This window comes from Setaria italica, chromosome VII (genome assembly GCF_000263155.2).
Source record: "Setaria italica strain Yugu1 chromosome VII, Setaria_italica_v2.0, whole genome shotgun sequence".
NCBI classification, from domain to species: Eukaryota; Viridiplantae; Streptophyta; class Magnoliopsida; order Poales; family Poaceae; genus Setaria; species Setaria italica.
This window is the reverse complement of record NC_028456.1, coordinates 11,848,720-11,868,277: the sequence shown is the minus strand read 5'-3', so window position 1 is coordinate 11,868,277 and position 19,558 is coordinate 11,848,720. Positions and strand designations below refer to the sequence as shown.

Below are 19,558 nucleotides of genomic sequence, written 5' to 3'. Positions count from 1 at the left end.
GAAGATCAGCCACACTAAAAATCAAAGAACCACTTCTTGAGGTAAGAGTCGTTATGCATATTAAAACTACTGAAACTAATATGAATGCAAGCCGAAGTTTTGAGAATGCTAGATCGTTGGCGGAATTCGAACAACTTGATTGGATTTCGATTGATTTTGGCCATTTAGTCCACAATGTGCGACATGAGAAACATCGAAGCAAAGCCAGAAGAATTGATGATATATTTGATCAAGATATGAGCGGAGAATCGATCTAGAAAATATTTGAAGAAGAAGAAGGAGAAGAAGATGGAGGATGGATCGATCGAAATTATATTTTAGAAATAAATAATGAAGCCCAAGGAGAACGGAACTATGATGAGCCCAAAAGATCCCTCTCTACAGCATCATGCACAAAAGTTGGAGAAGAAGAATTAGAGTCATTAGAAGAACTCGATTGGGTATTGCCTGACGGAGAGAGAAAGATAACGAAAAGAAGAGCTGATGCGATGGGAATCACTCTCGATTTGAAGGTAAGTGTAGAAATATTTCAAAATTTCTTCTCTAGTAATTCTGGTGATATGGCTGAAGTTCCAAAGGATAAATTTCGGAAAACAAGAGCATGTAATGCAAAGGTTTATAGCTTGTTTGCTATTGAAGCTGAAACACCAGAGAATCAGGACATGGTAGTGCTCAAAGATGAAGAAAAGAATGAATTTACAGCAACTGATCTTGATGACATGTGACACATGGAAGATAATGAAGGCAATACAAGAGACTTTGAAGATGAAGATGTGGGTGAGATCCCTAATGTCGCTAATGGACTGCATGATCCACATGATGGAGAGATGAAGAAATTGCAAGACAATGATGAAGAACCACCTCTAGTTGTTGAGATCAATCTGCTTTCAACTTCAGTAAATGAACCAAAAATCACGCTCGTTGAAAAAGCTCCAAGGTTAAGGTACACATTAAACTCTCAAGGTACTATTGGTTTTGATAATGATGTCTTGAATTGTCTATGTTCAATCAATGGTATGGATGATATATTAAATTCTATGCCTTGCACCTATGTTTATCATGTTGATAGGCTAGAGTTTCTTGAGAATGATAAAGAGACAATGCTTTTATTTGAACCTTCAGAACCTTTGCCTTGTGGAGTTCTTAGTGCTATGCAAGAAAAATATGCTACATTTAATTACACCATAATATTCTTTTGCAAATCAATTGCGGTTGTCATTATGGATGCTTATGTTTATAATAAGTTTTGTAAATCTCGATCTTGCTTTGCGCTTGGTCAAGCTAATGACCTTAAATGAGCACTTGTCAGGAGATTACCCGAATTTCACTAACCATGCAGGAACATGAGATCCAAAATGATATGGAGAAGTCATGTCCAAAGAGTTGCAAGGTTGATCATCAACATCTCAAGTTGAACATTGCTGTTGTGATTAATTTTCTGCCTATGATCAGAGATGTACAACAAAAGAAAATTATATATTCAAAATCACCATCAAGTCTTCTTTCCAACGCATCAAGAATCACTAATTTTGGATATCCGTACGAAGAGTTATGATTAAATCTTTCAACGCTGCGCGTTCTAAAATCAGCTCGGGGCAAAATGCAGTGCTGGAGTAAAACAGGCGTAAATCTTTCATTCGGAGTCTGTTTTGGGTGAATGACTATTTGTTGGAAAGAGAATTTGATGCACTTTTCAATGGAGTAGAAGTTTGGTACATGTTTTGTACTGGATGCAGAGGAGTTCAATAGGGAAGAGACAGCAGCGAAGAACGATGAAGAAGGAGATGATGATATGAGAGAAAATAGCTTGAGCAATTCTTCTATTATACATGTTCTGTACTGGACGCAGAGGAGTTCAATAGAGAAGAGACAGCAGCAAAGAACGATGAAGAAGGAGATGATGATGTGAGAGAAAATAGCTTGAGCAATTCTTCTATTGAGGATAAATAATCATATACAGTATGGGAAGTGAACAAGAGCTTCATGGATACCTTTAACTTTTACATAAAGGATCATGGCTTTGCGATAATAAGAAGGTATGTGAGAAAGTCAAGCTCTATGACTATAAAAGAAGCACTTTTTGGGAGGCAACCCATTCTTTGAGTTTTTATTTCTTTTAGAGAATAAAATGCATGGCACCACCTTATGATGATTAACTTGTGGCTAATTATTCTAGACTTGTTTTATTTTTAGACCTTCATCATGTTTATATTCATGTTTACTATTCTGCATGCATTGCATTGTCACCATAATGTGTGCCTCCTAAAGTGTTTTGTTGCACCTTATTTGTATTCCATTCATACTCTGCATATGGTTGGTTGTCGTTCTGTACACTTATTGATGAATGCTTTCATATGAATTGACACCATTTGCACCTTTGGACGAGCTCCTTTGCATCGGCTACCACTGTTGGCCAATAGATACCAGAGCGGAAGGCTTTGTCGACCAAAGTACCCGAGGTAGCGTGGTTGCCACATGTTCCCGAGTGGATTTCATTCAGGAGTTCAATGCCCTTGCTACGAAGAATGCACTACATTAGGATGCTTGTAGATGCAGGTTTCCTATAGAGCTCCTTGCCGATAATGATGTAGTTTGCTCTGCGGCGAGCTAATTTTTCATACTCTATCTTGTCCTCTGGCACCATCTGGTCGGTGATCAGGGATATGAACGGGGCGCGCCAGTCTTCTTCTGCCTCAATCATCATGACGTTAGTGGATTTTGGGTCGGCCGAAACCTGAGCACCGGGTCGTTGACCTGGTCCGGGTCCAGTATTTTGATGGAAGGTTTTCGGAGTTCTTGTATGAATACGCCAGCCAGAACCTGCGCACGCTTGGAGCTGAGCTTGGACAGGACATTGGCGGTGATGTTGTTGTCCCTGGGGACATGGTGGAACTCGAGACCATCGAAGTGGGCCTCAAGTTTGCGGATTTTCGTGCAGTAAGCATCCTTGGATTCCTTGGTGCACTCCCAATTCTTGTTGACTTGCTCAATGACAACCTTGGAGTCGCCATATGTAAGGATGCGCTTGATTCTGAGGGAAACGATGATGCGGAGGCCGTGGATGAGAGCTTTGTACTCTGCGTCATTGTTGGTAGCCTTATAGTGGATCTAGAGCATGTACTTGAGTTGATCGCCTTTGGGGGATATAAAGAGGACCCCACACCGGCTCCTTCAAGGTTGGGGACGCCGTCAAAATTCATGGTCTAGTGTTCTGGCCTCTACAGGGAGGGCGGCTTCTGGATCTCTATCCACTCGGCCACGAAGTCAGCCAAGATCTCTATCCATTCACCGGTTTTCTTTCTTACAAGGACTGGATTTGCTAACTAGTTGGGATGCTTACATTCATGGATGAATCCGGCAGCTAAGAGCTTATTTAGTTCTACCCTAATGGCCTCCTTGCAATCTTGGACGAAGCGGCAAAGTTTCTACTTTACCGGCTGTGCAGTCCTGCTCAAGTCCAAGGAGTGCTCAGCTAGCTCCTTGGGGACACCGGGCATATCGGATGGCTTCCATGCAAATATGTCCGAGTTCTCATGTAGGAAACTGGTGAGCGCAAGTTCCTATTTTTTCGAGAGGTTGGCCCTTATGAGGGTCATCTTGGTTGGGTCTTCAAGACCGAGGCAGATCTTCTTGACTTTCGGGTCGGGCTGCAGCGTCGTGAGCGTCGGCTCCATTTCAGGGATCATGAGCTGGTCCTTGTTGAACTTCTAGGCCTTGGCTATTATGGCGGTGGTCTTAGCTGATAACTCCAAGGCTTCCACGAGCTGAAATGCCTTGATGTAGCATTTGTACGACGTCTCGACATCGCCGTAGATGGAGAGGACTCCATTTGGAGCCGGCATCTTGAGGACAAGGTATGTGTGGTATGGGATCGCCATGAACTTGCTAGCATGGTAAAAAGTCTTGAAGTTTGCCACATCGAATATGAGGTACTTCGGACAGTAGTTGGCCTGTGTGCCAAAGGTGATTTGCAAAACAACTCGAACAATCGGGTAGGATCCTTTGCCGGGGACGATGCCATAGAAGGGTTCTTCACAAGGTTGGAGCAGCTCGAAGTCGAAGTCCATGCACTTCAAGGTCACTGTAAAGATGATGTTGAGGCTACTGTCACCGTCAATCAACACCTTGGGGAGTAGGGTCCGGTCTATGGTCGGACAAACCACCAGCGGGTAGGACTCAGGATCTGGGATGTGGACCTAGTGATATTGCCTGGAGAAGGTTATGGATTGCTCTGACCAACGCAAATACTGGACTGGTTGTATAGAGACAAAGTGGAGCTCCCGCTGGCGTAGCTTCTGCTTGCGGTCATAGTGATGTTGACTTGCTGCTCCGGTCGCTGGAACTCCCCGTTTTGGTCGGCACCGAGACGTTGGGTGTCTTGGTGTGGCTGGTCGCGGTGCTCCTCTTGGTTCTGATCATTGTGGTCATCGCGCTTGCGGTTGTCACGAGTGTCATGGTCATTGTAGTCGTCACGGTGGTAGTCGCGATCATCGTTGTAGCGGTCATCGCGACAACGATCGTCGTGGTCGTTGCGGTCATCATGGTGTTAGTAGTCATGCCTGTTGTCATCCCGACGGTAGACGGTGCGGCGGCACCACTTGTACTCCACCGGGGTACCGAGCTCTTTCTTCAGGACGATGCAATCCCGAAGAGTATGACATGTGTCCTTGTGGAAGGGGCACGGAGTGCTGAGGGTTTCATAAAATTCTTCCCGGTTGAAGGTGGTCGGCCTAGTGGGATCGGCTTCAGCAACGAGAACCTTAGGGGCCCTTTTTCAGAGTTGGGGCTCTAGACGTGTTTGATGTTCATCGTGGATCGGCTAATCGTAGTCGTCGCTCAGGCGATGCTTGACACCTTGGAACTGTACTTTTGTCACCTCCTCTTTGTCTGCTTGCTTGTTGACAACTTCCATCATCTGCTCGACCATCTTGGGGGTAGTCTCGTACATCTTGCAGAACATGGTGCGGTTTCATCAGGCCAGACCTAAAGTACATAATAATATCACAATCTTCAACGCCGGTCAGCCTGTTGCGGTTCTCAAAGAAGCGATTGGTGTACTCTTGGATGGTTTCGCCTATCCTTTGACACACTTGGCTGAGTTTCTCCGTGTTGCTGGGCCTGTTGTGGGTAGCCTAGTAATTTTGGGTGAAAGCTCTAGCGAGCTGACCCCAGCTTTCAATGTTGTTTGGAGGGAGATTCTCTAGCTACAGGAGCGGAGCGGGCCCATCACCATCGGGAAGTAGGCTGCCATTTGGTCATAGGTGTCGTTGGTGTCTTTTATCGCGGTACTGTACGTCTTGAGCCAGATGGTGGGGTCGGAGCGACCATCGTACTTTTCATTTATGGTCGGCTTGAATGTGGCCAGCCAATCGACAGCCCTGAGGCATGGAGTGAAGGTGGTGAAGCCATCAATCGCCGTGTCATCGTCGTCGTTGAGGTAGTACTCAACGGGTGGAGCCCTTGGGCGTCTGCCGTTGTCGCGACTGGGTGGGTCGTAAGCATCTTCAGGGGTGCCGTACATGTAGTCGTAGTTAGCACGGCGACACATCTCATCTTCCTGGTGACATCGGTCCTGGCATCCAACGTCGCGGTTGAGTCCAGGAGCGTCGTAGTCACGGTCATATTCGGCGTGGCGGCGGAGCTTGAACTCATCACGCTCGTTGTGGCGGTTGTTGAGGTCAGGGCGAAGGTCAAGGTGGTTGCGGAGGTCGCGCAGCTTATCATGGAGATCACGTTGCCGACTTGGTCAGCCGCGGTCCTCATCATCGCTTCTCCTGTCGTGGCGGCAGTTGTCGTTGTTGTTGCGCTGATGGTCGTTGTTGGCGTTGACGGGTGGGTTGGTGTTCTGCTCCACCACTTCTTCAGGGATTTGCTCCATCCGACCTCCCGCGTGGTCGCCTCAGCAGTGATCGGATCTGCTATGCCCGGATTGGTTTCGAGAGTGCCGGGTGGCTGTGGACCGAGAGTGTGCAGGTCGGCTGTTGGCTTGCTCCTTGATCTAGGCGTTGGCGACTTGGAGTTACGCCCGGATCCACCGGACTTGGTTTGAGTCTGGGAGGTTCTCCAGGTCGGCGTACACGACCCCCAGGTTGGCTTGGGGTGTAGTGAAGACGTTGTGGCCGGCCTGCTCGAGGTCGGCTAGTAGATTGCGGACGTGTACAGGACGTTTGCGTCTGTCTCGAGCGCTGCCCTGGTTGGCGTTATCGCGGTCGTTGGGCAGCGGTGGGCGCTGGTCACCTGTTGTGTCTGCGTTAGCAACAGGTTGCTGTTGGGCGTTAACTTGCTCCTATTGGCGCTGTGCTACGCAGTTCTGGTTCCGGGCATTACGGCCTTCTTCGTGAGATTCCGTTTAGCCGTCCTGGGGTGGCTCATTAGCGGAGACCGCGAAAGCTTCGCGATCGTGCGTGGGGGAGTTGCTCTCATCATCGCTTCCATATGGATTTGACATCAGGACGATGCGGGGCACCTGGAATTCGCCACAATCCGGAGACTGGGCGGGTTCGGGCGGGTCTCCAGATTGAATCTGGAAAACTTGGTCGAGCTTGGCGGAGTACACAGCAACCGAGTTCCGCAGACCGAAGGGGGCGTGGGATGGATCCTGCGCCGACCTTGTTGAATGTAGCGCCACCTCAGACAGATCTATGCACTCAGCAATAGTGCTACTGATGCGATTAGCCCCATGATCAGGCCCGAGAGCATGGGTGGGCGGGCGGTAGAGAGTAGATCTAGAACCCTCAGAGAGAGAGAGCTTGCCAACTTTTCTGGGCAAGCGGCGTGACGATCCTTGGGTGGAGAACTTGTCTCGCTGGAGCAGATCCTACGGAAGCCGAGCTAGCGGTGGTTGTCGAGTTGACGGAAGGCGCCGAGTCGACAAAAGAAGCGGCCGGATCAGAATCCGTTGGCATGGTCCCGAAGCGAATCTAGATTGAGTTGGCAAGGAAGTCCTTCATGCTCTCGGGGAAAACAACGTCGGGATGAGATGCCATCGAGGTCGCTAGCTTGGCTTCCCCATGATCAGGTCGGGGAGCATGGGTGGGCGGGCGGTAGAGAGTAGATCTAGAACCCTCGGAGAGAGAGAGCTTGCCGACTTTTCTGGGCAAGCGGCGTGAAGATCCTTGGGTGGAGAACTTGTCCCGCTGAAGCAGAGCCTACGAAAGCCGAGCTAGCGGTGGTTGTCGAGTTGACGGAAGGCGCTGAGTCGACAAAAGAAGCGGTCGGATCAAAATCCGTTGGCATGGTCCCGAAGCGAATCTAGATTGAGTTGGCAAGGAAGTCCTTCATGCTCTCGGGAAAAACAACGCCGGGATGAGATGCCATCGAGGTCGCTAGGAGGATCTCACAATTACCTCTACATAGTATGCCAACTGTCAGATTTATAAGCCCAGCAGTCCACTAGAGGGTTACCCAAGTAGTGGATTTGTAGGTGAGGGCGATTGCGAGACAAGAACTTGAAGGTGATCGCAAGAACACAAAGAGGAGATAAGGGTTTTAAACAGGTTCGGACCTCCGGAGAGTAATACTCTAAATTTTGTATGCTTGGTGGCTTGTATTACTTGAGAGTTGATGGGATTGGAATACCCTCGAGGGTGCCCTCGACTGCCTTATATAGGCTGACGGCCAAGAGTTACGAGTCGGTTTGAATCTAATCTATTCGATAGATACATGGAAAGTAATCTGAGTCGAACTCCAATACGCATTCCATGATATGCAGATAAATTTGGAATGTCTTGACCTGTATTCAAGTAACTTGATATCCTTACCTGGTGCGGTGACATGCTCATTACCAATAAACGGAAATCAAAACTTTGCTAAGTACCAATAAACGGAAATCAAAACTTTTTCCTACCTTTTTTGCAGTGCTCCCAAACGGAATCGCATCCCTATCTCCTCCTTTCTCGGCGCCAAATTCTAGTCCCGCTGCCGAGATTACCATTCCCTCCCCGCCCAAGTAAAACCCGCGAGCCCAAAACCCCCCGAAAACCCTAACCCTAAGAGAAAGCCGCCGCCACCCAACCCACCCGCGCACCCATTTGTTCCGCGCGGCCCCTGCGGGTGGTTTCGTTCAAACCCAACCCAATTTTTCGCGAGCGCGCGCGCGGGGCTGCGAGAGGAGGCGGAGGAGATGGCTCCGTTCGGCGACGGCGGCGGGGATGGCGAGGCGGGGCGGGGTTGGGACCCGCTGCGCAGCGGCAGTGCGCCGCCGACGATGGAGGGCGCGGCGGCGGCCGCAGCGGCGGCGGAGGGAATGTTTGGCGGTGGCGGCGGCGGTGGTGCGGCGTCGTTCTTCTCCGGGATGGACGGGCTCGGGTTCGGCGCGAGGCTCGACGATGTCAGCAGGCGCCGCGGGGCCGCCGGAGCGCAGGTGAGGGTGTGCTGCTGGTCTTGTACTCATCGTTGTTTTTGTGTTGTTTGGGGGTGTAGATTGGATCGGTTAACGTTGGGGGTTGCCTTTGATTCCTCCTTGGATATGTTTCTATAGCTTCACAGATTGCTCTACTACTGCAAATATTAGAGATGCATCTCACGGAGTCACGGTTGCTCCTCGGATTGCTTCGATTTTCGTCTGTGATGGTTTGGTTTTGGATTCGTAGTTTTGCCGGTTTGGACCGACAGGTTACAGTTTGCCTGTTTATTAAAGTTGGCAGGAACATGGAAATTTTTCATCTTTAGGTTTGTTTGGTTTTCAATCCTGAAAAAGATTGTATTTTGATCAGCATTCCATGACTTCCTGCATGTTTTTTTGTCTTTTAGATTATATAGATGCTTGGTTGTCTGTTATATCTATTAGGCGGAATTTGATTTCCAGAGGTGCTTGTGTATACACAAATCAGTAACAGTATTAGAGATACTCAGAAGCCACATGGTGTTCATGGTGTTTGCCACTCTGTATTATCTAGATTGGTGGCACTGGAATTGTGTTTTCTATGTCTACTTGCCATGCCCAGAGCTTCAGATGAAATTGATTGCTTGATCGAAAATCTTCAATTTTGCATGAGGCACATTTTTTCATCCAGTTAGTAAACAATTATGTTTTACCTGTTTCTGTCTTCATTTATTAATACTGTTTAGTTTACGTTTAATGGTATTTCTTTTCTTTCTTTTCCCCCCGGGGGGTGGGGAGGTTGGCTGGGGAATTTTTATGTTCTCTTTGTTTGGTGTTGATGAAGAGTTGGGGTTCTGGATTGGTTTGCCGGTAGAGAGACTAGTTTTCAGCTATCCCTATCATGCATCTTATGTTAGTCCTGTTTGCTACATCCTACTTATGTCCACTGCCTGTGCTATGGTGGTTACATATTGTGCTTGGAGGAGAGCCACTTCTTTGGGCCTTGGGTTAGATTTGACATGAAGATTGTGGGAGATGTAACAGGATGAGTGGAACAGAGCTGTGGAGGCTGGTTTGTTGGTGTTCAGCAATATGCTAATTCCCCTTTACCTATTTTGTTGAAGTGACTCACCTTGCCACCTTGGCACGGGCACAGTTGTTTCTTGCTCGTGTTCTTTAAGGCTTGACTACCAGTACGCATGCTGGTTTATTTTTTATTATGTGCCTCAGGAAGGAGATCAGTTGCAAGTTATTCTATATTGCTTAGAACTCAACTTCCTGTTTTTCTTATTTGTTCTGGTGCAGCTTTGCTGCTGCTCTTAATTTATGGTTGCATGCTTTAATGATTTAATGTGTACCAAAATATACTGCATAGCACCTCTTATCTCTTATAGTCATTCTTTTTTGTGTATTTTTATTTTCTATTGTTGGAAGAACCTACCCTGCCAAACATCCCCAGAAGAGACAACAATTTACTATTTCTATATAGCCTTTATCATTATCTATGCATCCAAAATAACTTTGGACTTTATATTTTTGCTTCAGGAACATTTTGGTAATTCTGCATCTTTATCTGTGGGACCACCAGGCCTCCTGTTTAATGGTACAGGAGACTTGGATGAGTGGCAGTTTGGACCGAGCAGAATTTATAGTGGTGGTGCTATGGCGAACTACTCTACATTTGACATAGGTTCTCTTTGGACAGATATGGATCCAGAAAATGCTGAATATCGCAGAAATGTTCAGAATTGCTTCATGTCAAATATAGAGAAGATGAATGCCAATAAGGATGCTTCCTACATGTCTGATTCTGATCTTTCAGATGCTTTATCTGGATTGAGGCTGTCCAATAGTAGAGTAATGGATGAAAGGAATCGTGGGGAAAAGCTACTAGATGAACTACTCAAGTGTCAGAGAGATTTCTCTAAAATTGGTGATGATAACCGAACCCCTTTGGTTGGTAATGTTTTTCATGCACCTAGATCGGATGTGCGTCCACCACCAATGTATGAAGATGGTATTTTGCGCAGGCAGACCAGTGCATTAGATGGTTCTAATGTTTCAAGGATGAGTCACCATCACTTCAAGGATGTTGATCACTTACCTTTGGCTGAACAGCTAACTATGATGGGATCAGGCAACTTGCCTGGAGGAATTAATCTTTATCGCAACACAGCTATGAGCAATATGGTCAACTCCATGAGCAATAGATACAACAGCATTGGAGACTTGGATTTGGCTAGGAGTCGAAGGGCGTTACTTGAGGATCTACTTGCACAAGAATATCTGCAGGATGATAATCTGTTACATAATGATAACAGGATCTATCATGATGAGCCTCGTTTTCATTATTCAAGAATGCAAAGAACTGGATCCCATTTTCATCCAAACCCGGTGAACATTCTCTCTCATAGTGATCGGCAATCACGGATCTTCTCTAATAGAAAGGCAGCTGGTAGAAATTTTGGATCACAGGTCTATCACGATAATACATTAGCAAACTACATGGATAATGCAGATAGAAGTGGGGATGATTCAGTGGATCTGAATGATGTTGTGGGCCGTGTTAAGGAAGTTAGGCAAGTCTTTCTTTCTGCAGTTTCCATTTTCCCGTTCAAATTTTCTTCATCTCATTCATTTCTCATCTAATGCAGTATGGATCAATTTGGGAGTCGGTTTATTCAGCAAAAACTTGAAAATGCATCACCTGATGAACGCGAGAAAATATTCCCAGAGATATTATCCAATGCAATTGCTCTAACAACTGATGTTTTTGGCAATTATGTTATCCAGAAGGTATATTTGTCTATCCTGTTTTGATTATATGTATTTCTAGGGTAATCCTGACATTTGGAATGTGATGTTCCCAGTTTTTCGAGTTCGCTACAGAAAGTCAGTTAATCCAATTGGCAGATCAACTCAAAGGTCATATTCTGCAACTCAGCCTCCAGATGTATGGTTGCAGAGTAGTACAGAAGGTTAGTGATTTTTAATGCTTTGTATATATAATACAGCAATGCCATTGAACCTGAACTAAATACATGGCCCTTTTGCACTTTTTGTGTGTCCTGGTTGTTGTGAACTCAGGTGCACTGATATCATGCAATTGTCTACATGGCCACTTTTGAACATAGTAGTCATGAATTTTAAAATTCATGATTTTGTTTGTTATAAAATCTGCAAGCATATTATTTTTTGCTGAATCTTGTTATATATATAAATTTCAATAATACATTTGCATGTATCTGTAGTGAATTCATACATACAAAGTACGACTTAATCTGGCTAGTCCTCTCCTAGATTGATGTGACATAAGAATTATCCATTTACTAAATTAGTGTGGGAACTGCTTGCTCTGCAAGCATATTATTTTTCGCTGAATCTTGTTATATATATAAATTTCAATTATACATTTGCATGTATCTGTAGTGAGTTCATACATACAAAGCACGACTTAATCTGGCTAGTCCCCTCCTAGATTGATGTGACATAAGAATTATCCATTTACTAAATTAGTGCGGGAACTGCTTGCTTTTTCTTTCCAAGGAGTATTGTCATGCTGCCCTCTTGAGGGGCCTGCAATTAGCATTTGTGGAGAATATAAATAATGTTTGCATTTATTCCAATGTATAAAGGCCGCAAGTTATGTTAGTGATGTGCTCCCTCCATTCAAGAATACAAGGTGTATTTTATTTGTGCCAGTTTTACTCACAACCAATATAGTATGAAGCATTTTGAAGTTTGTTTCTATTTGTATAATATTTGTTTATACACTGAAGTCCTTATGGTTTGATTAAATGTTACACAAAGTTTGAGTTTTCTAAAAAGATGTGTTGTATTTCCAAATGGAGGTAGTATTGTTACTGTTCCTACTTATTAGATTTTTCCGATGATTGAAATTCTGAGCATTCCTTTGTTTTATAAACTGGAAGAATCAAAAGTTCTTGGACCTTAATTTGGGTCATGGATCTTTTTTGCATGCATCTAATGTTTATACATGAAATGCATCTCCTGCATCAAATTTACCAGTGATTTTGGGCTTTTCTTTTTTTATGGTAAACTTTAGGTGTCATTTCTGAAAACCTGAACCAACCTACCTGAAATTTTGGGTAAACCTGAACGCCAGCCCTATCATAAGTCATTTGAGTATGTTGATCCCCACTAAAGGCCAATATGTTCATCATATATGGATTCAAATTTATCTGATTGGTTTGAGTTGGAGCCATGTATATTTCATTTTAACTTGTTGCATATTTAGTTGAGAAGTAAATGGCTTGGTTGCTAGCTTATGTGCTCTAGAGAACCCAAAACTCTTCCCTTGTCCTGGAATGTTACTTCGTTCATTGGGGTGTTATTGTTATTTCTAATTAATCTCAAACTCTAGTTTCAAGTCCTGTGGTCGTTCTGTGCTAGAGTTAGTCTTGGACAGTCTCTCCAATTCAATGTCATTGCATTGTTATGGAAGTTTCATCTCTAACTATAGTTGTTTCTTGAAGCTCTATCTGATTTATGTCCTTCATTACTGATCTAATTGGAAAACGCAAGGGTCTAGCTGAGCGTTAGGTGGCTTTTGGTTTGAGGATTGTCCATCACTCTAGGATGGTACAGTTCATCATGGGGCAATCCAATTTTAGTTGTTGTAACTTCACCCATCTTATATTGACATTGTGGCCATGTGGAGTGGCATGGGATGGCTATGTCTCGAAATCTGTCCTAGAGACCCTGGATCTTCTAGTTGTGTTCTCATGTCATTTATTACTCCTTCAGTCACTTTGGTGACTAGTTTCTGTATGAACTTGCAGATTAATTCACCTTGCGCTCCTATGTTAAATTAATAATGAATTTGCAATACATAGTTACACACTTGGAATGAAAAATTAAAATCACTCTTGGGAATCTTGGCTTACAGCTGCACTCATTGCCAACTTAATTTGTATTAATTCTGACCTTAACGGAAGTTATCTTATGAGTTACCACATGTGCTTGAATCTCCTTAGTCTTATTCTTCCCATCTAATGGTAATTATCATCACATTAAATTGTTGGCATCCTTTTGAATTCCAAGAATTGACGTGATGGGTTTTGATTTTTTTAGTTTCTTTTGTTGATGTCCTGTGCCACTTCCAGTGAAGTTTAATCTATCCCCTTGGTGCTTTATGAGACAATTTCTGATGTTCAATAATACAGGTTTTGGAGGTAGTTGATATGGACCGGAAGATCAATATTGTTCATGAGCTCAAGAATTCTGTTCTGAAATGTATTGGTGATCAGAATGGTAACCATGTCATCCAGAAATGCATTGAGTGTGTTCCTGAAGATCGTATTCCATTTGTTATAGAGCCTATTCTTTCACAAATTCTTGTTCTTTGTACCCATCAATATGGTTGCAGAGTTATTCAGGTACATACATTATGTTTATTAAAGAAGTGTTAGAATGGTTCCATGTAGTAACTACTGATTCAATTGTTGCAGAGAGTTCTGGAGCATTGCCATGATCCAGCAACTCAAAGTGCTATCATGAATGAGATTGTGCAGCAGACTTTCCATTTGACAGATGATAAATTTGGGAACTATGTTGTTCAAGTATGTTATTTCTTTCTTTCCGTGCATGTGTTTATTTGTATATTGTAAAAGAAATTGTATGTGCATGTGCAACTCTAATTTAACTTGCTATTGATTCTGTTTCGTTGCTCGCCATAACTAGACGAGTTAGCTGGTACTAGTGGTATTTACAGCTATTCTTTAAAAGATTATAAATACGAGTTGACCTTTGAAGAAATACAAGAAACATAACAAGGGACAAACTTAACATAAGATTAAATATTGACAGTTAAGAAAAGACCAAAGGCAGTCTGCTGCGTAGCAACCTGGTCTGGTATTTCAGTGACACTAGAATGTAACCAGGTGTTGGGAAGTTTCATCCCATGGCTTTTAGAAATCTTTGTACCTTTCACTGTACAGGTCTCTATTATACGACATGTCCTATGAAGCTATGACTGAATTAATGTTTGTTGCATGGAGCTTAAAAGATATGTTCATGTAAGACTTAAGTATATAAGGATGTCATCGCAATTAATATCAATTTTGCCAATGATATTTTGTAGTTTTCACCTCATTGGATATGACTTTGATCAGTTGGTTGAATTAGAAAACTGTAACACAAATATGGTACGTTTTGTATCTGATTAATCAAATAGTGTTGGAGTTGTGAATTCTTGCACATGGATTGTGAACTGTCACTGCATAAAGAACTGAAGGAACATAGCCGCTTCTGGTTATAGCCTTCATTTCAGTTGGAACAATATTGTAAGCAATTTAGGGTCTTAAACATTGGAACTTAATGTTATGTTGGTTGTTTACACCTCATTATTCTTATGCCTTCCCCTGTTTTGTACTCCCGTTTTTTGATGAATCTGTTTTGAAAATTCTTTAGCACGTTTTGGAACACGGGAAGCCAGAAGAGCGTTCATCCATTATTCAAAAGCTCTCTGGGCAAGTGGTGATCTTGAGCAAGCAAAAGTTTGCTTCCAATGTCATTGAGAAATGTTTGGCTCATGGAACTCCTGAGGAACGTGATAGCCTTATTGGAGAAATCATTTCTTCTGGTCAAACATTTCAGGTTTGTTCTAGTTGCATAGCTGGTGCGTCGCAGCATTACATAGACAAACGATTCCACCTTTTAAGCCTACTTAATTTAAAGTGGATCTGAGAGTCCTAAGACTACATTTGCATTTTTTTAGCTAGCGCCTGTTTTTGTTTTTTCACCACACTAAAGATGGCATTCTGGCATACATTGCACACTTCAGTAGCACCAGGGTGGTGGTTTTTTCTTGTGTAGCTCTAATTCATTTCACATCTGTTGCTGATTTTGTAAGAGCCTTGTAGAATATTATGTTTTCTGGGTGGTCCATGAGCTGCTAGATTTCAACTGATACTGCTAGACTTGCATCTGTTTTGCAGGAATTGATGAAAGATCAATTTGGTAACTATGTTGTACAGAGGGTCCTTCAGACTTGTGATGATAAGTACCTAGGGATGATTCTTTCAAGCATCAAGTTACACTTGAATGAGCTGAAGAATTACACATACGGGAAGCATATTGTTGCACGTGTTGAGAAACTAATTGTTACAGGAGGTATGCAGAGATCAAATTCGATGAACTTTTCCTGGACGAGATGCTTTCAGATTTCTAATATTTGTACATGATTTCAGAGAAACGGGCAAGGATGGTGTCCCTGAGTTCCCAACAACAGCAGTCACCGATCTGTACAGCTGTAGACGCACGGTAGATGCATGCTAGTCCCTTTTTAAGCATTGGAGTCAATATAACCAGCAGTTGGTACGAGTAATGTGGAGATTACGTTTTGATACATGGTTTCATAGGGGTACTTAGCTGATACTTTAGGAGTTATTTTGCCTGTATATAATCAAGTGTTTTCGGGAGCTTGAGTAGCTAGATGAGGGTTAGGTTTTCGGCACTGTAAATCCTTTTGGCCATGTACAAGTTTACAGTGGATAATAGATGTACATTGTGCTGCAGCATTAGTTTCTGCTAGATGAGCGTCAGTATGTGGAGGATGCTATGTAATATACTTGTTGCTCTTCTAAATGGGGGCGGATTTACTTTGCCGTAGCACTAGTCATTTTTTGTCCACGGTGATATAGTGTATGGTTTGCGCATTTGGAGCTGTGTGTTTTCGTTGGCAATACAGGTTTTGTCAACCGGCACTCGTAGCATTGTGATTAGCACAAAGGAGTGAAATCGACGGAACATGGCTGGCCATTCTTTTGCGTATTTGGCGACACGGTTATTTTCTATGTAAAAAGGGTGGCAAAAATTTTAGTATGGTAAATCCGTGTCTGCAAGGTTTATTTCATTTTATTAGGATCAGACTTTGATTGGCTCAATTAATATAGCGATTAGGTGATGATTTCAATAATAACTAGTACATTAATTGTGTTACAAACATTTATTAATAATAACCAAATTTCAAATACTTGTTCTCTATCCTACCCATTTCCAGGGGACATACATACAATATATAGCAGCCCAACATGGATATTTCGTGTTTGTAAAATAGGGCAGGTGCTCCACCAATCATTAATCGCATGAAAGAGCAGCAAAATATAAATGCGCACCAGGCCTCAGCACATCCTACATTACATTTGGCAAAAATATGTAGAACAAGGAACTAGGATCCACCAAGAGAAAAAGGCCACGAATGAACAAAGGTCCGCTAATGCCCCGGCGGCCCCGTACAACTTTCTGCTTGCTTCAGCGGTTGAGCCTCATGTCCCCTGATCTACACAATTGATGTTCTGACGTGTTACCTCTGACGAAAGACAATCTGCATCTAAATTGCATCAGTACACATATTATCGCAGTAACACCTTGGCTTGGCATTACGACAAACATCTTTTGGGCGTGTTCAGTATAGTCTGAATATCACAAGTACAAGCCTCCAGAATCTTCAGATAAACATTCCGCCTCTATGTTTATTTGTACCTCAAAGTGGATGCTGCCCACCAAATGAGTAGTTAAAGAGCCATGGAAACGATAACGCCCATTTATTATTTTTTTGAACTAACCGCACACGATAATGCAAATTTCTATTGATATAGCAAAAAAAAAAATATATAGGACAACAGCCTGGGAGGCTATAGGTAGGAAAATGAAAAAGAAAAGACCTATACTCGCCCGGTTGGATTGGAACATCAACACGGATAACACTTAACTCAAAATTGCCAAAGATGACCGATTGGATTGGGACCTCAATGCGACCACACAACTCCACTTGACAACAGCAGCCATATCGAAAGTCTTATCGTAGTGCCCACTAACAATCTCATTCTCATATAGTCGCCGAAACTTCCCGGCGTGGCCCCGCGTTGACAGGGATCTAAGAGAAAACAGACTACAGCGCACCAAGAAGGCCACTGCCATGCGGGACCCTTCACCGTAGTGCTGTTGCAACACCACACTCCTTCTGATAGAGTGATACCACAGATCCGGACCTCTCGTTGGCTGCCTCACATCTATTATGCCCATTTATTATGGCGAAAGGGTCTGGGATGGGTTGGTCACCAGAAGGTGAAAGGGTCGTTCGATCTCCTTCGAAAGTGGATTTCGAGAGGATTTTTTAGGATTTTTTCTAGACTGTTGCAGCCTCAACACATGCTGGTGTCCGAAACCATCTCTTCAAGGTAGGCATGTGAGTGTGAGTGTATGATGTATGCTTTAGGCTGCACATGGGTGTGTGTGAGGTGTATGTCTATGTATAAGTTCATTGTACTTTCGTAAGCGAGGCTATCTAAAAAATGCATTGTGTTATGTATATTCAAAGATCACAACAAAATTTTTTTATCCTAAATTATTAACTGTTTCGAATTTTCTAGATTTATAATTTTAACGGTACATCTATATCTAGATATATCTGCGTAACGAAACTAGCACATACCCTCAAGCATATCATTGGGGTCCGGTTATCCTGATTTTTCTACCGTCAGATCCCGGAAAAGTTCTCTATCCAGCCGTCATTCTCGCGCCTGTAGGGACAGCGTTCGCGACTCCACACGAGGCTCGCCGTTTCCCTTGCTCGTCCCGCGGCCTACGCGCTCTTCACCAACCTCGCGCTCTTCAAGGGACCGCCTCGCCACCGCCTTGCGATCTCTCTCCGGCGTCAACACTGCGTCCCCGCGGTGGCGGCCAGTTCTTCACGGAAGCAGCAAGCCAGCAGCTGACCTCTCTTCCTCCTACTTGATCGGTACCAACTTCCGCGAAGACGGGAGGCCTTAGGCGAGGGGATGACCGTTGAGGGGCGACGCGAAGGCGATCCACCCTCGCTCCCAGGCCATTGGCGGCCACCACCAGCGGAGGGGAGGCTAACAACGGAAGGCACTACGACGGCGGCAACATCGACAGCGCAATTAACGGAAGGCACGACGACGGCGGCGGCGACGCCCGGAATGATGGCGGCGACATTAACGGAGGCGACGTCGACGACGGCAACATCGACGGCGCAATCAGGGCGCATTCCACAGACTACGCCGAGTGCGTGGAAGCAGCCACCCACGCCGGCCTAGATGTTCTCGAAGCCTACGGCTCTGCTGACGGTAATGAATTTTCTTCTCATGAGGCAACTTTTGCCGGACTCGCTACAGGAGAAGTTGAGTCGTCGGAACGGAACATCGACAAAACACCCAAAAGTTCTAAATCTGACGCCGATTTGTGCGAGGATTTTTGGAACGAAATTGGATTTCCAAGAGGAACCAGGTGGTGGGAGCATCAGGATCACGGCCCAGTGATCCAGTCTTCGGGTTTGCCTAGCCATCCTGCAATCGAACAGTAGTCACCATCTGGCCCTCCTGTGATCGAACAAAGTGCAGCGACTACCCCCACGGCCGCTAGGACGCGCAATTCCACGAAGAGGAGTTGTCATCCGTCCCTGGAAGGGTCCGTTGCTGCGGCCACGAACATCGACGGCGGTGATGTTGGCGGGATACATGCCGCCGGAGCGTACCGGCCATGCCGATCGGATCCTATCCAACAACATGCAACATAATCAGCGGGGGCATGCAGAATTGCAGATCATGGCGAGCAGCGTAATCATCGGTCTTTTCAAAATTCAATTGTCAAAGTTGTGAATTGCCACACAATGTCGATCGAGCGGGCCAAAGCCTACGGTCCATCCCGTCCTAATTTGACACGGAAAATAACAAGGGGTCCACCGCTTAGCAAAAAACGGGGTCTAGGGTACCAGACCTATCGACACCTTAATTCGTGCTTTGCAACCACGACACAGAACCACGCCGCCGCCCGCCCCACCCGCCATGGCAGCGCGGCAGCCTGCGCCACCACCTACAGCCGATGCGCGGCGCGCCGCCTCCACGGAGCCGCCAAAATTGGCAACCACAAAATCGTCCCCACCGTCCACTGGCTGGCCGTCATACGGATCAGAGCTGGGGTTGGGCAGACCTATGGTCGGGAACATGGTCCGGGACATGGAGATCATCAAGATGGGAATGGCCATGGTAGTGCTGGACAACAACAAGGAGCACCGACGTTTAGAGGTAGAGTGGAAACACCAGGTTTTGGCAGTAACAGTGTGAATCAACAGGGTACCAATGCTCATGGTCCGGAGCAAGCGCTGCCCCAACATCAGGCTGGTACAGTTGATACTGGAACATCAAAAGCAAAGAAGCGACCATATTGTTGGAGATGCAGTGGTGATACAGT

General features: G+C 44.7%; 2 protein-coding genes across 2 annotated transcripts; one reads left to right on the top strand and one right to left on the bottom strand.

Annotated features, from left to right (window-relative positions):
- Positions 1-3,707: 3,707 nt before the first annotated feature.
- LOC105914747 lies at positions 3,708-4,067 on the bottom strand. Its single transcript, XM_012847392.1, has one exon. The coding sequence runs from the start codon at positions 4,065-4,067 to the stop codon at positions 3,708-3,710; it is 360 nt and encodes a 119-aa protein (XP_012702846.1).
- A 3,858-nt stretch (positions 4,068-7,925) lies between these two features.
- On the top strand, positions 7,926-15,974 carry LOC101762789 (pumilio homolog 2). Its single transcript, XM_004977767.4, has 9 exons — positions 7,926-8,362; positions 9,869-10,902; positions 10,978-11,119; positions 11,194-11,301; positions 13,510-13,722; positions 13,795-13,905; positions 14,756-14,941; positions 15,283-15,457; positions 15,535-15,974. The coding sequence occupies exons 1-9, from the start codon at positions 8,123-8,125 to the stop codon at positions 15,609-15,611; spliced, it is 2,286 nt and encodes a 761-aa protein (XP_004977824.2). The 5' UTR covers positions 7,926-8,122; the 3' UTR covers positions 15,612-15,974.
- Positions 15,975-19,558: the final 3,584 nt, after the last annotated feature.